This window comes from Malaclemys terrapin, chromosome 3 (assembly GCF_027887155.1).
Source record: "Malaclemys terrapin pileata isolate rMalTer1 chromosome 3, rMalTer1.hap1, whole genome shotgun sequence".
Lineage (NCBI taxonomy): Eukaryota > Metazoa > Chordata > Testudines > Emydidae > Malaclemys > Malaclemys terrapin.
The window spans coordinates 168,334,057-168,351,668 of NC_071507.1; the positions used below are offsets into that span (position 1 = coordinate 168,334,057).

The window sequence follows — 17,612 nt, forward strand, 5'->3', positions numbered from 1 at the left end:
AATGTATTTTAATTCCAAAGTGCCTGTTCCCTATGGTCTACAGCAGGGATTGGCAACCTTTGGCCCGCAGCCTGACAGGGTAAGCACCCTGGCAGGCTGGGCCGGTTTGTTTACCTGCCGCGCCCGTAGGTTCAGCAGATCGCCTCTCCTACTGGCCGTGGTTTGCCATCCCAGGTCAATGGGGGCTGCAGGAAGCAGCAGCCAGCACATCCCTTGGCCCGCGCCACTTCCCGCAGCCCCCATCGTCCCGGAACAGCAAACCGTGGCCAATGGGAGCTGCGATCGGCCGAACCTACGGACGCGGCAGGTAAACAAACCAGCCCAGCCCTGCTTACCCTGGCAGGCCATGTGCCGAAGGCTGCCAATCCCTGGGCTATAGTCTGCCCTTTGCTACACTCCATAGATTGCAGTAGGAAGCCTTTTCTCAGCATTCAAGCTTTCAGGCAGATATCTCTTTGGTGCACCACAGTAGCATGTATGGCTAATGCTCTGGTGCCCACACCATGCTTCCTAGGAGGATGGCCTTTTCAAAGAGGGGTGTCCAATATATGTGTTCATCTTTATTGTGCTGGTTTGCCGGTGCTAAGGCAGAATTTGCTTCTATATGTTTTATTTTATATACAGTAGATCTTTGTGCAAATGCTGCTCATTGTACACACAAGTTCAGTGGGATGTCAACATAATTACTCCCATGCATGTGGTGAGCAGGAATTGACCCTCTATATGTAAACTCCCCTTGATGTGTCTTGCTACCACATATACCACCTCACTTTAGGAACCTTTTCATGATCAATACACACAACAGATGACATATTTTGGCTAGGAACAAATAAAAAAGTTACTATTTTAAGTAAAATGGATTAGACCTATGTATAGCAAGAACTATGTTCCACAACCCATTTTCATCTTCCCAACTACATTCATACTCAGCATTCATGAATGCATCACCTCAAATTACCAAGGAGCATTACCTTATGTATAAACTAGATTAAGAGCTCAAAACATTAAGCTTTTTCCGATCACTGACCAAGTGGCTTCATATCAGCAGCCACTTCAAGTGCTGTCAGCTAAAAATTAATGAAAAACAGTTTGCACAATTACTTATTGAATCAGTTATTAAAAATGACTTCATTGTTTGGGGAAACGCTTTTAATTGCTTTATTAATTTCTGTCTCCTTCTTTCCATCTTTACTGTGACTGATGTTTTAGCAGGCATAGGCATCACCCATAACACATTGATTCTAAATGAAATGGAAAGATTTTACTGCCAAATAATCATGAGAAAGCAGGTATTTGCTTTCATAGTTATAAATGGCATTATTTGTACATTACAATTAAGGTATGTAGGCACTTGTATTATAAATTTCTATTTTCTGGGAGATTATAATTTAGTATTAAAAACTGCTCTCCAGTAAATCTCAGCACACCTGACCAGCACTTTGGAGATAATGTTTGATTTATGCAACAGTCTACAAAAAAGAGACAAGATTTAGGTTATATGTAAATGACAAATTGTTTCAGAGAAAAAAAATTGACTTTTTGCATATTTGAATGGCCCAATACTTATTAAATTCAAAAACTAAAATTTGACAAGTAACAGTTTTGTAATATTAATTAATATTACTTAAAGCATTTGGTATTAACAAAAAGTGAACTCCTGGAAATGCTGAAACTCAACTTTTGAATCTAGCTGGGTTTTTTCCATAAATATAGATTCGGTTCTTAAACACACACTTCTTGCACCATTCAGTGGCATTCCAGCAAAACCGAGAATTTAACAAAAAAATCATTGTAATGACAGTGAACTCTAAAATTTGTGGATCATATATAGTTAAATAGCTCTGATTTGGGGCCCAGTCCTGTAAACAATCTGTGTGTGAAACTCCCACTGACTCCAAGGGGAGATCTGCACAATAGAGCACTTATGAGAGGGAGCCATAGGCCCCAATTCCGCAATGACAGCAGTGCTGGTAGACCCTGCCCCCAAGCTAAACTCCAGTGAATGCAATGGATCTGCCTGAATTGCAGAATGGGAGCCTCAGATTTGGGAAATTCATGAGACAGGGACAGTGTCTTCCTGTTAAAACGCACATAGATTGAGGATTATAAAGGTACAAATATTACTAAAACAGCACACATTCTAAGTTCCTAATACTATTCATCATTAAACATGGTGTGATTACTTTAAAAATTCCTTATAAATTCAAGAAATTAATTCATCCAATAGGATAAATATGCATTCCCAACCTGTTCTCAATTTAAAAACAAACAAATCCTTAGATCTTAATTGCAAAATTATCAGTTCACGTGGTCACAAAAAATAGTTTTTTTTCCCCCTGGAAAGTTTAGACTTTTCAGTTAAAAATAGAAAGCTGAAAATTTTCAGCTGAAAACTTTTGATTTAAAACCAAAGATTTTGATTCAGATTTCATTGTAGTTCAGATGCCTCATGCCTCATTCTCTTCTATAGGTTGGGCTCAGAGACTGAACTACATCTTGGTCTGCTCTCTCGTGGAACCACCATTGTGCACCATGGGAATCCCTGGTCTTGGTGTATGATGGGGGATGTAGTCCAAATGGAGGCTTCCCAGTAAGGAAGGCACCTGAGAATGATGTGATTTTGCAGCTCACATTATCTAAACAACACTGCACCCAGCATTCCACTACTCACAATTTTCAAGGTGAAAACCAATGTTGCCAGGATTTCATCAAAGTCTACTCTTGTCCCTCCATCCAGTAAAGGAGTTAGGTTAGTTTGGAGTTAGAATAAAACTTTTCTACAGAGGTATACATAGGTGGGTTGCAGCCTCTTTGAACGTCTTCCTTGACTGATGTACAGTAAGCTGTAGTAGTAGAGTAGTGGACTGGGTGCAAGCTGCTCATTGACATGAGTTCTCCTCCTGATTTGTTATGTTACAGTTGGTCAAAGAGCAGATTTTGTTTGAGACTTGGCTGCTGGCTAACTTTACCCTTGAGTGGACTGACTTGCTAGGAAGTCAGCAGCTAGAGCTTTAGACATCAGAAAGCTCCACTACATTTAGATATCAGGTGCCTCAGCATGCTCAGTGATGTTCAAGTCTTATGGTTTTGAAAATACTTTTTTTAGGTCAGTTCTCTAATATAATTCTAGATGTATTTTAATAATTAACAATACCCAAAGGGCGAGACTGTGACTGTGGCAGAGATCTGAATGTTCAAAATGGTCCCTTCTGGCTTTGAATCTATGAATCAGGCCTTTGAACAGCATAACAGAAGAGGCTTTTGGAGGCAAATTTTGACAGGAGTAGTCCTTAATTTGGAACTTCATAGGACTTGATGATTTGTGACACAATGTTAATGGCATTTACATGCAGTTTGGGGTATGAAACTTACACCTATATGTCTGTCTGATACAAATTCCCCTGGATCATATTATAGTTTTATGTGTGCGTTAAAATAAAACCTGTGATTGTATTAAATCATCATCATCAAAGTGACCGCATAAACTCAAACCTGGTTCAGTGTCTGAATCTTCTTTTGGCACATCGTCATAAATTACTTCATCTGGGTCTAATAACAAAAAGGAAAAACAGTGGGAAAAGCTTTTTAGATTTGACTCAGACCAACAAAGATTTTGAGTCTTATCAGCAAATATGTGTATAATAGAGACATACCCTATTTTCTGTTTACATAGAAATATCAGTATTTTGCCAGTACTTCTATTCAATCAAATAACATAAATAAAGTATAATAATAATATTATTATTGATATTATTAACCATAACAGTGATGGCTCATGTGGCCATCACCACATCTGGCAGGAATTTCATTTAAGCTGCGAAGTGCACTCTGGGGGCTCTCCTGTATATTCTGTAATTCCTTTCTTGCTCTCTCCCAGCACTCTCTCATTCCAAATCCCTGCACCAGACCCAACCCTGCAGCTAGGATGATAAGGTGATCTGACTTTACAAGGTGAAAAAACAGCCTATTGTGCTGGGGTCTGGGGTGGGACAAGGGGAGTGAGGAGGAAGGAAAAGGCAGCCCACACTCATCTTTCTCTATTTTTTAAGTTTTATTTCTTCCGTTTCTTCACTTCTCCCTGACATTCACCACACTACAATGTTCTCCCCCGCGTGCCACCAGTATTCAGTTCTTTGTCTGTCTCATTCATGCTCAGAAGCTTTCTTCTTACTCTTTTTAGTTCCAACCCCACCCAACCCCCTGACACAATCCAGCTGGCTCAGAAGCTGCCGGACATAATTGTGTACAGCTGGGCCGCCAATAGGCTCACCACTTACAGAACTGCCTGGAATCTGACTCCATCGGAAGGCAAGGCTGGCGGGAGGGGTGCTCACTGACAATCTTCATCCACAGCAGGGTGGCAAACGTGACAGACCTGGCATGTATGTGCTCCCCCAACCTGCCGTGAATTTCACTGACTCAACTGGCCCATGGCTCCTTCAGGGGGCCAGGCTACAAGGTTTACAAAAAATCAGGGCAAAACACTGTCTTTCATTAAACAGTCTGGGCAGGACACCAGGCCCTGAAAATCAAGAGATTCTTGGTTTCCTGGGACAGAGTCTCTCTATCCCCAGGCCACACAAAGTCATCCTTTAGCGTGACTTTAGATCTGTCTAGCACACACACTATCCATGGTATTTATCACAATTTTTTTAACAATTTTTTCCTCATCATTTATAACCTTTCGGGCGCTTGAGACTGAAATCTGTTTCATCGGCCAAACGTTTTCTCCTCCTTTGTGCAAGCTAACTGGATTGTTACTGTAAGGTTGTCATGAGTGCTAAACTGCAGGCGCTGGTCATTGTCAAGAATCCCTGATATAACTGTTCAAGACCCAGACTCTGTCTGGAAGTAATTTAATGATTATGTTGGTAAACTAAGAAACAGGTTGGAGTGATGAAGTAATTCCCCACTCCTCCCAATTTCCATGTGGGGGACATTTCCAGACCAGTGGGCACCATCTCTTTGGCTATATAACACAGCTCAGGCAGGGAGAATGCCTCTTTAAGCTACAGAGCCTCTTTCAATTTCCTGCCCTGAGACACAGACTCATTCAACAAGCTAAGAGCCAGTTTCCCACATTAGGATTTAGAGGGATTCACTTTAGCCTGCCCAGAGTTCTTCACTCTCAACCTCTCCATGATGAATCCAATTGCCAGATGTGGCAAATAGACCTGTTTGCATAATGCCAATTTCAGCCTCAAGTGACTCTACCAAGGACTTAATGGAATCATTAGGTCATAAGCAAATTTCTTCCTCAATATATATCCATCAGATGGGGCCAAATTATCCCCCCAGTTACTGGTACATGACTTCACTTACTTCAACAAACACTTATTGTGAACAGAATTTGGCCCTTATACTAAAAATGGAGAAGCGTGTTTTTTAATTGTTGTTATTTAGCTCTGGAACATGTTTGAAAAATGCAGGAAAAGACAATGCAGATGTTCCCAGGCATGAAGCTGTGACTGATGATGACATTGAGTCACCTACTGACACAGTGACACTGCTGTGACTGATTGACACTTACTTTCCATCCACGATGTGTTTGCAGGATCTGCAACCCATTTGGCTAGAGCATCTTCTTCTTTACTGACCTGGTTATCTTCACTTGAAAAAACCCCACAAAATAAATGAATTAAAAATCTTGCAACGTTCGTTTTAAACCATGTCAATAAGTAGCTAAGTTCTACTCAACTTTTTCCTCGCATTCTGAAATTAAAAGGCACTAGAAAACTGTTGGCTAATTCAGACTTAATATGTAAGTTTTAGGTTTTTATTTTTAAGATCTAAGTGACTTAATATGGAATTAAGAATTTAACTTTAGCAACCCATTGTTGACAATATTAGCTTAAATAAATAAATCACTTATTCTTCATTTTCCAAAGCAATTCTTTGTGTTTGCAGTCTCCCTGTAAGGCATAAAATTAAACCTCTCTCTTTCACAGATGTCAAAGGGCCACTTGTAATGATTTTATATGCAAGAGTTCACCCAGTGCTGATGCTAGTACACAAACAGAATTGATCTGGCACCACAAAGCACAATGAAAGCTGAAGTTGTTAAAAACCCAGCAATGAGAATGTCAGGCAAGAAAAAATAAAACTAAAAATATAAAAGTAACCAACAAACCATCTCATAAATTAAGGATTTGGAGATAAATAAATGCTGCCAATTACCTATTTGGGGGATCCTCTGAGCTCAAGGAATTACTATTGCCATCTTCAGTTACTGACTGCATACCCACTAAAAAGAGTAGAAGACAGCACAGTTACTAGAATGCTAGGACTAAAACATTTTTTTGGTTCAAATGTTAGCTTCTAACAAATAATTAATAGTATTGCTACTATTAATCATCATCTGCTCTTATACAATGCCCTTTATCTACAGATCTCAATGTGGTTTATGAACACCTCTCAAAAATAATTAAGCTTCTTGGTGTTGTTATATCCATTTTGGCAATGGGGATACTAAGGCACAGGGACACCGCAAGTCAGTGGCAGAGTTGTTAACAGAACCCAGAGCTGGATGAATGACTGGTTTTTCAGTTTGCTAGCAGTTCCAAAAAAAAAAAAAAAAAACTTTAAAAAAATTGGTTCAGGTCAAACCAAGTCTGAAAATTCAGGAAAATGTGGGTGAATTGAAAAATAATTGACAACAAGTTTGTTTCAAGTAAAACAAAATGGTTCATTCAACCCAAAATGAACTGCTTTTTTAAAATCTGGAAACTTCATAAATGCACAAAATGGCTTTTAGTCCAGTGGTAAGGGCAGTCTCCTGGGATGAGATAGATCAGAGTTCAGTTCCTCCCCTTTACCTGAGATGGAGAAGAGATGTCAACTTTGGTCTCCCGTTTTGCTCTAGCCTATCAAATAGTCTTTTATGGGTCTCTCTCAATCTCTCCAGGTGAAATTATTCCACTCGGTATCAAATACTTGACAGAGAGAAAGTAAGAATGACTCTGGTGGTAAGGGCATTCACCTGGGAGACCAATTTCATGTCCTTGCTCCACTGACTAATAGTTGAGAACCACTGGTTTAAAGAAACTGACTACGTAGAAGGGTTTTTTTGTTTAAAAAAAATGTGTGTTTGCTCGCATCTCTCAAAGTGCACTAATCCCACTTGAATAGTTTCTTAAATGGCCCATTCCTAATAATACAGAGTCCTTCATGGATTTTCTTTCTCTTTAATAAACAAAAATCCTTCTCAGATGACTGAGAGCGAAGTTCAGCTGCGTACTCTGTGATGGAGACGATTTTCAGTTGTTACAGAGTTCCCCACAGATTTCAAGGAAGAGTGCTACATAAAAACTGAGAGGGCATTATGGTTCACTGAAATTAAACTAGGGGTTTAACTAGTTGCTACCAGAGAGAAAGTAAATTCAAGAGATATTGTACCTTCTTCGTCCACAGAAACACTGCGTATTATGACAGGACTGGAATATGCCGGCAGCATCAGTGGTAAATTGGATGGTACAGCATAGCCACAGGGCACCGGAACCAAATATACACCAGATAAGTTAGGGCTTGCATTTTCATCTTGAGGATTGGGTTCTGGTGATGAGGAATGATCCTTTTCTTGTATTGGTGAAATATTTATGACTGAATATGGGTTTACTTTTGTTGGAGCACCATCTGCACGGGATTCTTTTGTTTGTATTTTCTCAGTTCTATCTATGTTGTCATCCCCTTGACAAATAAAAGAAGCATAAGCTTTCGTTTATATCATAAGAACATAAGAACAGCCATACTGGTTCAGACTATAGGTCCATCAAGCCCAGACAGTGGTCAATGCCAGGTGCTCCAGAGGTAAACATCAATTAATCCATCCCCTGTCGCCCAGTCCCAGCTTCTGGCAAACAGAGGCTAGTGGCACCATCCCTGCCCATCCTGGCTAATAGCCATTCATGGACCTATCCTTCATGAATTTATCCCGTTCTTTTTTGAACCCTGTATAGTCTTGGCCTTCAAAACATCCTCTGGCAAGGAGTTCCACAGGTTGACTGTGTGTTGTGTGAAAAAATACTTCCTTTTGTTTAAACCTGTTGCCTATTAATTTCATTTGGTGATCCCAAGTTCTTGAGTTATGAGAAGGAGTAAATAACACCTCCTTATTTACTTTCTCCACACCAGTTATGATTTTATAGACCTCTATCATATCCCCCCTTATTCATCTCTTTTCCAAGCTGAAATTTATATTGCACTAAATAGTCCTCTAGTATTTATATGGCTTCTGCCACTGTAGTATCTGAGCACCTCAGAATCTTTAAAGTATTTATTCTCACAGCACCCCATGAGTTGTGATAATGCTATTATCGCCAATTTATAGATGGCGAACTGACACAAATTGGGCGGAGGGGATGTCCCTTGTACCTTTTAGCCCAGTGGTTAGGGTATTCACCTGGGATGGGGGGGAGACTCCTGGTTCAAGTCCCCCCTCCACCTGACAAGGAGAACAGATTTGAACAGAGCTCTGCCACCTCTTGGGTGAGTACCCTAGCCATGGGGCAATGGGACAGTCTGATGCAGGGCTCCCTCAATCTCTCCTGTTGAAGATGTTCCACTTTGGACAAATAATGAAAGAGTGATTGGAGCAGGGAGGATGGGATCCTGGTTCTCCCACCTCCTAGGTGAGTGACTCTGTAGCCTGGTGGTTAGATCACGTCTAAGAGTGGATGGACATGGTGAATGCTCTTAACAGACACACAGGTCCACAGCTCCTAATAGTCAAAGAAAGGTTTCTTTTCACACAAATGGTTTCATATGGCACAAAAATATGCTCCATTTATTTTTAAGAGCACATCCACTCAATGCCAGGTTGCCCAAGCTGAGTGAAGCATGCCCCCCCGCTGCCAAGTTGCCACTACAGTTACGTCTTCACAGCCCAGGTCATTAGACCTGGGCTATGGGGCTCACGCTAGTGCTCTGAAAATAGTCGTGTAAACAGCGCCTTGAAGTGGCTCAGGCTCTGACGCCCACACCACTCTCTAGCCTTCAGAGTGTGAGCCACAACTTCAAAGCACTGTCTGCACAGCTATTTTTAGAGTGCTAGTATGAGCCCCATTGGGAGGCTCACTTCCACCGTCTATGTAGACACACCCTATGAAGCTTCCCTAGAGATATCCATAGATAATCATTGTCACAAAGACCCTACCATCACAGCAGATTCCTGCACAAGACAGGGATGAGGAAACCAGTTCCTAGGTTAAGTGCAGCAGGGGAATAAGAATCCAGTCAGGGACAATAACTACCCTTTCTCCTTGTTAAGTCCACAAGGAACTAAAGTATTTGGGATAAATTAAATCACTTTCACATTCCGTTTATGGAAATATTTTTGTGAACTACAGCAATTCTATCAGCATGAAAAGCATCTGATGAACATGGGGCTTGATCCTTACTTGAGCAGTACTCCCCTGGCCTATTAGCCATATAAAGGCTTACCTGTGGAGTTAGTGTCTTCATGTTCTGCATTAATCCCAGAGTCTGAAGCAGGTGGCACAAGTGCTTGTCTGTCTGCTTCTGGTATTTCATCGCCACTATCGAAATCAAATTGTTCCCCTTCTTCCTCCTCTTCATCATTGGTACCACAGCCTTTTAATTCATTTTCTAGAACTGAGCAGAGAGGAACCATTTTTTATTATGATTTAATGGGATAAGTGCTCACTGTTGTGAATGAGGGTTGCACAATTAGGTCCTAGAATTTTAGGCTCTCTAGGACAAAACAGTGCTCCTTGATATATTTCTAAGACCATGAAGTTCTTAGTAATCTTTTTAATGTAAACCATGCCAAGTAAAAACATATATAATACAACGTGTTTCTATTTTTAATAGAGACCAACCAGAACCAGAACACTTGTTATGAATAAACTTCAACAGCTTCCTCTGAAAACTTTGGAAAAGTTCAGATCTGAATCCAGATCCAAATCTAAACTTTGTGACTTAAACCCCTTCTTTCATAGAATCATAGAATATCAGGGTTGGAAGGGACCTCAGGAGGTCATCTAGTCCAACTCCATGCTCAAAGCAGGACCAATTCCCAACTAAATCATCCCAGCCAGGGCTTTGTCAAGCCTGACCTTAAAAACCTCTAAGGAAGGAGATCCAACCACCTCCCTAGGTAACCCATTCCAGAGCTTCACCATCCTCCTAGTGAAAAAGTTTTTCCTAATATCCAACCTAAACCTCCCCCACTGCAACTTGAGACCATTACTTGTTCTGTCATCAGATACCACTAAGAACAGTCTAGATCCATACTCTTTGGAACCCCCTTTCAGGTAGTTGAAAGCAGCTATCAAATCCCCCCTCATTCTTCTCTTCTGCAGACTTTCCTTATAGATTCACAAAGTCCTAGGCCAGAAGGGGTCATTGTGATCATCTGACCTCCTGTATAACACAGGCCATAGAACTCCCCCAAAATAATTCCTAGAGCATAGCTTTTAGAAAAACATCCAATCTTATTTTTAAAATGGTTAGTGATGGAAAAATCCACCATGACCCTGGAAAATTGTTCCAATGATTAATTACTCAAAACTGCTAAAAAATTATGCCTTATTTCCAGTCTGAATTTGTCTAGCTTCAGCTTCCACAACTAGCATCATATTGTGCTATACCTTTCTCTGATAGATTGAACATCTCATTATTAAATATTTGTTCCCTGTGTAGATACCTATAAACAGTGATCAAGTCACCCCTTAACCTTCTCTTTGTTAAGCTAAATAGATTGAGCTCGTTAAGTCTATCATGCGAAAGCATGTTTTCCAATCCTTTAATCATTCTTGTGGCTTTTCTCTGAAATCTCTCCAATTTATCAACATCTTTCTTGAATTGTGGATATCAGAACTGGACATAGTATTCCAGCAGCAGTCACACCACTGGCTAGATTCTACAGAGATAAAACAACCTCTCTACTCCTACTCAAGACTTTATGCCTCCCAGATCACATTAGCTCTTTTGGCCACAGCATCACAGTGAGAGCTCATGTTCAGCTAATTATCCACCACATACCCCAAAAACCTTTTCAAAGTCATTGCTTCCCAGAATAGTGTCCATCCTGTAAGTATGGCCTTTGTTCTTTGTTTCTGGGTAAATATATTTACATTTAGCCATATTAAAACACATATTGTTTGCCTGCATCCAGTTTACCAAGTGATCCAGATCGCTCTATATCAATGGCTTGTTCTCTTCATTATTTACCACTCCCGCCAATTGTGTCATTTGCAAACTTTATCAGAGACGACTTTATGTTTTCTTGTAGGTCACCGATAAAATCTTAAATAGCATACAGAATCCACTGAAAACGCACCCACTCAATAATGGTTCCCTATTTACATTTTAAGACCTATTAGTTATTCAGTTTTTAATCCATTTAATGTGTGCCATGTTAATTTTAGATCTGCCCACTCAAACTTTGGTTTCTCTGCTGAAACTGCCAGTATGACAATAGCAGAAACTCTCTTCACATGGGCCATCAAATATCTATCAGATGGTATTGAGTTATGCTCAGTACCAGCCTGAGCTGGCTTTGAGCAAGTGACCTAGGGTGAAATGCTCTCTATTCTGTCAGCAAATCTGTAGGTCAACAGCACTCCACTTTTCTAAACCCTGACCTTTGTAAAAGTAACAACTGAATCAATGTAATTACCTCTCCTGTGACCAACCAGACAGGGTGAGCTCCTTGACTCTGTCCATGAAAAACTGGGAGGGATGAAGTGCAGAAGGAGAAGATGTTCCCCGCATAGGCCCTTCTATCTTCTTGGCAGAGACCGGGCTCAACAGGGTTTCTGTGGCAGGAACTGGGATCCAGCTGCTGTCTGTGTCACTATCCTTGTGTGACAACAGCATCATGGATACCCCTTTAGGATTTAATTCTGCCACTGTAAAGCCCCCACTGTTGCTCTTACTGCCTGAGTTGAGAGAACTTAGTCAATGGCAGCCTCAGCTCCTACCGGAGCCAATGTGCCAGGGCAATGGTGGACACAGCAGCAGAAAGAGGAAGCCTGCTCAAGCAGTGGTACCTGCTTCCACCAATCTCCTTTTTTGTGGGTCATCAGAACACAAAGGGTTGAGACACACCTTACCCCTTCCCACTCTGTGCCTGGCATAACACACCATCCCAAACCCCATGCCTCTTGAGGAGAAAACTGCCAGAAACCCCTATGAGATGGAGGTAATAACGAGTGGATTTTCTGCTCTGTTCCCACATACCGCCTCCCCTGGCTTTTCCACAGCAACAGGAGGATACATTCCATAATATATTTTTAAAGTACATATTTTTCAACAACATATTAAGTGTGTAAGAGAAGTAAACTTTACCATTTTTTTCTTGAGGTAATATGAGGTAAAAGCAAACTCCTGCAGGGTTTATTATATCTCCTGAGTTGTGATGATTTTATCACCATCTTCACTAGCTAGGACTTGCTCAGTATCCTTATAAAACCCACACAATTCACAGCTCTTAACTGTTTAGATTGTCATGGTTATAAACATTCTTGCCAGAGCTTCAGTTTCTTCAGGCTGAGACAGCATATTTTATGATTGTACAACAATAACAAGACCTTTCACACAGTCCTTCTCTAGAGGGGAAAAGGTGACTCATTTTTTTTAAAGGAACAAAAATGTATAAGTTGCCTGCTTACTATCATATCTTATGGTTGAGGCAACAGGACACTTAATTTCAAGCCATTTTCTTCATGTGTTTATATATTGTATAAAGTTACCTTTGGGGCTGAACCTTTACATATTTGTATTTGACCAAATGTGATTCCCTCCCCGCCACCCCCAAATTGATAAAATTCTAGGAGGCTGATACAGTGTCTATTGAGGGCAATAGAAAGGCTTTCACTGACTTCTGTGGGCTTTGGATTAGGCCTAGGTGACCATTTTTGAGTTATCAGCTCATGGGAGGGGGGAAAATGGCTTTCAATTTTTTCAGGTGCTTTACTTGTTATTGGAAAACTCAAATCTCAACTCCTGTGCAGTCTGAGTAAACTTTTTTGTGTGTGTGTGAGGGTGCCAGGTCAGTGGATAAGTGCAGCTGATAACCCACTGGCCACACCACAGCTCTTAATATGCATTGCTACCAGTCCTGCCGATCTCCATCGAACCGCCTGCTGCATCTAACAGCTGGTCCTGATGATCTCATTCGGATTCTCCTCTGTCTTGCATCTTGTTTACACCTGAACAATGTGGTGTGAAACACTAGCAGAAGTGTGAGTGGATCAGGCCCATGAAGAGAACTTTAGGGCCTTGGAATATCATGTGCCTTGGGACCTTACCCCTCCCATTTCTTTATTTACACAGAGGTTACAGACGTTTTGAGAGGGCCTGAGCTCAGGGCCATGGTACTATTGTCCCCCTTTCCCTCTGATAAGTAGAGAATTCTGATTTGGTAGCACTATACACCTACTTTACCCAAGGGTAAATGGTGACACATGGAGCCAGGCAGTGGAAAATCTGGCCCACTGAATAGAAGAGGAAAAAAGAAGCAGAAAAAAGAAGGCAGAAAACAGAGAAGATTAGATTTATTCATCTGGAAACAATAGGTTTAATGCACTAGTTTTACAGCCACGTACCTCCGTTGTCTGTGAATGTAGCCCAGTATCACTGACAAGAACTGCCATCTCCAGAAAATTTATCTGAGACATTATGAAGTGGAAGGAGCAATAGGGTGGGGGACTGAAAGTGATATAAGTAAATATTATGACCCAATCCGAGGAGAATGTTCGAAAGAGCCTTAGTGAGTTAGAAGAATAAGTCTCATTGACTTTCAATGGGATTTCTGCTTCGAACTTACTTTGGACTTTTCAAAAGTGCCTACCACAATTTTTACCCCAGTCCCTGCTTTTTAAATATATTGATTGCTCCATACCACATTTCTGAAATGACCTCTGCACAGAACTTGAAGAGCACCAACCGTGGAAGCTCTTCCTCCCACACCAGTCCAGTGATGGAATGAGGAGTTAAGCAGGGAAATAAAGAGAGAACACTCCTTATCATACTACACACATTTTAGAAACACTAACTCTGTGGAACAGTGATTCTCCTTCAGGAAATTTTAAAACTAGATTCTATCTTTTGGCACTGTCATGTTCCTTCCTTTCTTCTGTATGAACATGAATAGCTTTAAACCTTAACATCCAATGATCCCTTGAATCTAATAAGTAATAAAAATGTTACTCAGTTGAGTCTTTTAATCCTGAAGGCACATTGTTTCACTTGATGAAACATAAAAACGCATATTATAGCACAACATAGAAACCCATAATTATATTTATACAGAAAGCACACCTGACCTTTATATGGTTTTGAAAATAAGTATTCTTATAATTGTTTCAATTTGATTAAAACTATTTAAGAAAAAAAAATTGTGTCTCTGTGCTTCTTAGCTAAGCAAAGGCCATTACCCAGAAGTCGTCATCAAATAGACGGAGAAGGACCAACTTCTGGGGTGAGAGAGACAAGCTTTCGAGCTTACACAGACCTGAAGTAGAGGTCTGTGTAAGCCGGAAAGCTTTTCTCTCTCACAAACAGAAGTTGGCCCAATAAAAGATATTACCTCACCCACTTTGTCTCTCTAATATCCTGAGACTGACATGGCTATAACATTGCATATACCAGAAAAAGAGTGAGAACCCTCTAACTTACACCAGTTTACCCCATCCAGAGAAAAAGAATAGTCTTAGGCACTAGACTGGGACTCAGGATATCTAGGTTTATTTTCAGGGTCTGCCAAAAACTTCTGGTGTGACCTTGAGCAAGTCACTTAAACTCATTTTGTCACAGTTACTCATCTGCAAAATGAAGGTAATAGTTCTTTTGTGTCTCTTTTCTATAGTTTGTAAGCTCTTTGGAACACAACAGGGTCCTTATCTTGGTGAAGGTCTGTAGATGCTACTGTGAAACATAATAGTAATAGTAAAAGGAAAGGAAGACTCAGGCCCGAGGATATTCCCTCATACACTGATCCTTTCTTTTCCCAACATGCAATAACAAGACGCAAAATTAGTTCTCATAATCCTTAGCAAAGCAATTTGTTTTCTTCAAACTTTAGATATAGATTTCTGTTTATTAAGTAGGAAGAATTTGCCCAAGTAGGGCAGTGCCACTCTTTCCATAATCCTGTCCATTTAATTATTTTATAATTTTATCGGTGGGATTGTTCTGATATTGCTTAAACTTCACTCAGGCAATCTAGAAGTTACCAGTGTACCTGTTTAAAAATAGATAGTTACAGATAAACCCAAGCCCTGGTTCTGAATAGCCTCAAACTTAAAGCAAGTTCAGATACAAATGTTGTAGCCTGTGTGCCTATGATAGATCACTAAATCTCCAGCCACAAGACACTCCCAAACTTTGGAAGAGTTCATCTCCAGGTCCAGACTTTGAACCTGAAGCCTATTTCATTTTAATGCAGTGTATTGAAGGGACACTATCACGTTAAAGAAAGTGCTGAAGTGAAATCTATGAAGGGAAATTATCCCTGGCCCTCTGCTCCCTAGTGGAAGATCTACACCAAGGAACGGCAGGTAGTTGTACTTCTGCTGCTCTCTCTTCTGGATTTTTTGTTAGAACCGAGGCTCCAAAGACACTCTTCCACTGGGGGAAATGTACTGACTTAGCAAATCCCTCAGCCATCCTGGCCCCTCTTACCATGCCAGTTATGCCAACTTTTTCTGCTGCAATAATCCCCTACACACAAACAAACAAACAGGCATATAATTTATTTCTGCCACTAGGATGCAGTGCAAGGGTTTATCAAGGCAGAAACCAGATTCAATCCTGAACCAAATCTGGTCCTACAGTACTGTCAATTCTCTTGCAATACCCAGTGCATTTCAGAAAGCCCCAGCTCCTGAGAGCTTGCGAAGAGGTGAGACTCTCAGCTTTCTTTTAAAGAAAAGTAGATTTTTAGCTCTTGTGGTTGCAGAGAAGAGCTTGAAAATGGGATCCCAGAAGCTAAATAACCACAAGGCAAATAAAAAGACCCAAAATATTTTATTTTAAATGTAGTGATTCTTAAACTAATTTCATGATGATTTAGGGCCTGATTCATGATTTTGAAATGCTCATAGTTAATATGGCATCAGTATAAAATTTCCTTCCCTATGTGACAAACAACACCTTAGCTTATTAAAAGTTTGGGGGGTGGGGAACTAATTTTATGTGTATTTCATATATTTTTCCTCAGCCTGAGCAACAAGAATAGACTAATCAGTTTAACTTTCTGATAGAATTCACAATTCTACACTTAAAAACACAGCTAGGGAATGTTTATTTGTTCAAAAACTATTTCCATGTGAAGTCTGAAAATATTATGAAGACATTTCTATTTGTCTAGTGCAATAGCATATTTTATTTCCAAACATGTCGTTCTAAATTTGACCTTTGTCCCTTTGGCGTCCCTTTATATGTTATGTGCATGTATGAACATAAAAATTACAAGATAAGAAAATATAACATTCCTTCATTTAACATGACACACATTAGTTATGATTATATTATAATTATTTATAATTATGAGCAGTTTTGTGCAATATATTATTTAATGAAGTTACTTTCTCCAGAACAGGCCTCAGAAATAAACACAGTATATTTATTGAGACTTGGTTGTGAGTAGCCAAATTTAACATGAACTTTAGCGGTTTCCTTTTGGCGGTGCTGCCAGTTGGTACCAGGCCCATTCAGTAATTCTGAATTTTCTTAAACTACATACAACAAATATAACGATAACAGGATATGTAAAGTGAACTCAGGATTCCTTTTTCTTGTTGGGGGACAGAGAGAAAAGTTTAGGGAGCACAGGTGGTGATGTTTTCCTAGGAGATTGTTTGATTGTAATTTTTAGGGCTGTCAAGCGATTAAAAACATTAATTGTGATTAACCGCACTGTTAAACAATAATAGAATACCATTTACTTAAATCTTTTTGGATGTTTTCTACATTTTCAAATATATTGATTTCAATTATGACACAGAATACAAAGTATACAGTGCTCACTTTATATTTATTTTCATTGTAAATATTTGCATTGCAAAAACCAAAAGGAATGATTTTTTCAATTCACCTGATACAAGTACTGTAGTGCAATCTCTTTATCATGGAAGTTGAACTTACAAATGTAGAATTATGTACAAAAAATAACTGCATTCAAAAATAAAACTGTAAAACTTTAGCGCCTACAAGTTCACTCAGTCCTATTTTTTGTTCAGCCAATTGCTCAGGCAAACAAGTTTGTTTACATTTGCAGGAGATAATGCTGCCTGCTTCTTGTTCACAATGTCACCTGAAAGTGAGAACAGGTGTTCGCATGGCACTGTTCTAGCCAGCATTGCAAGATATTTAAATGGCAGATGCACTAAAGATTCATATGTCCCTTCATGCTTCAACCACCATTCCAGAGGACATGCATGTATGCTGATGATGAGTTCTGCTCAATAACAATCCAAAGCAGTGCAGACCGACCCATGTTCATTTTTATCATCTGAGTCAGATGCCACCAGCAGAAGGTTGATTTTCGTTTTTGGTGGTTCCGGTTCTGTAGTTTCTGCATCAGAATGTTGTTCTTTTACGACTTCTAAAAGCATTCGCCACACCCCATCCTGAAAAGATTTTGGAAG

General features: G+C 40.0%; 1 protein-coding gene across 4 annotated transcripts in view; it reads right to left on the bottom strand.

Moving 5' to 3' along the window:
• The window catches only part of ARHGEF10 (Rho guanine nucleotide exchange factor 10), a 166,557-nt gene that overhangs the window by 94,893 nt on the left and 54,052 nt on the right, over window positions 1-17,612 (bottom strand). For all 4 annotated transcript variants that reach the window (XM_054023863.1, XM_054023861.1, XM_054023864.1 and 1 more), the window contains exons 3-7: window positions 9,439-9,609; window positions 7,396-7,686; window positions 6,178-6,244; window positions 5,531-5,610; window positions 3,493-3,549 (exon numbers count right to left, since the gene is read on the bottom strand). In XM_054023863.1, the coding sequence (XP_053879838.1) occupies window positions 3,493-3,549; window positions 5,531-5,610; window positions 6,178-6,244; window positions 7,396-7,686; window positions 9,439-9,609 (666 nt within the window). The remainder of the gene's footprint in view (window positions 1-3,492; window positions 3,550-5,530; window positions 5,611-6,177; window positions 6,245-7,395; window positions 7,687-9,438; window positions 9,610-17,612) is intronic.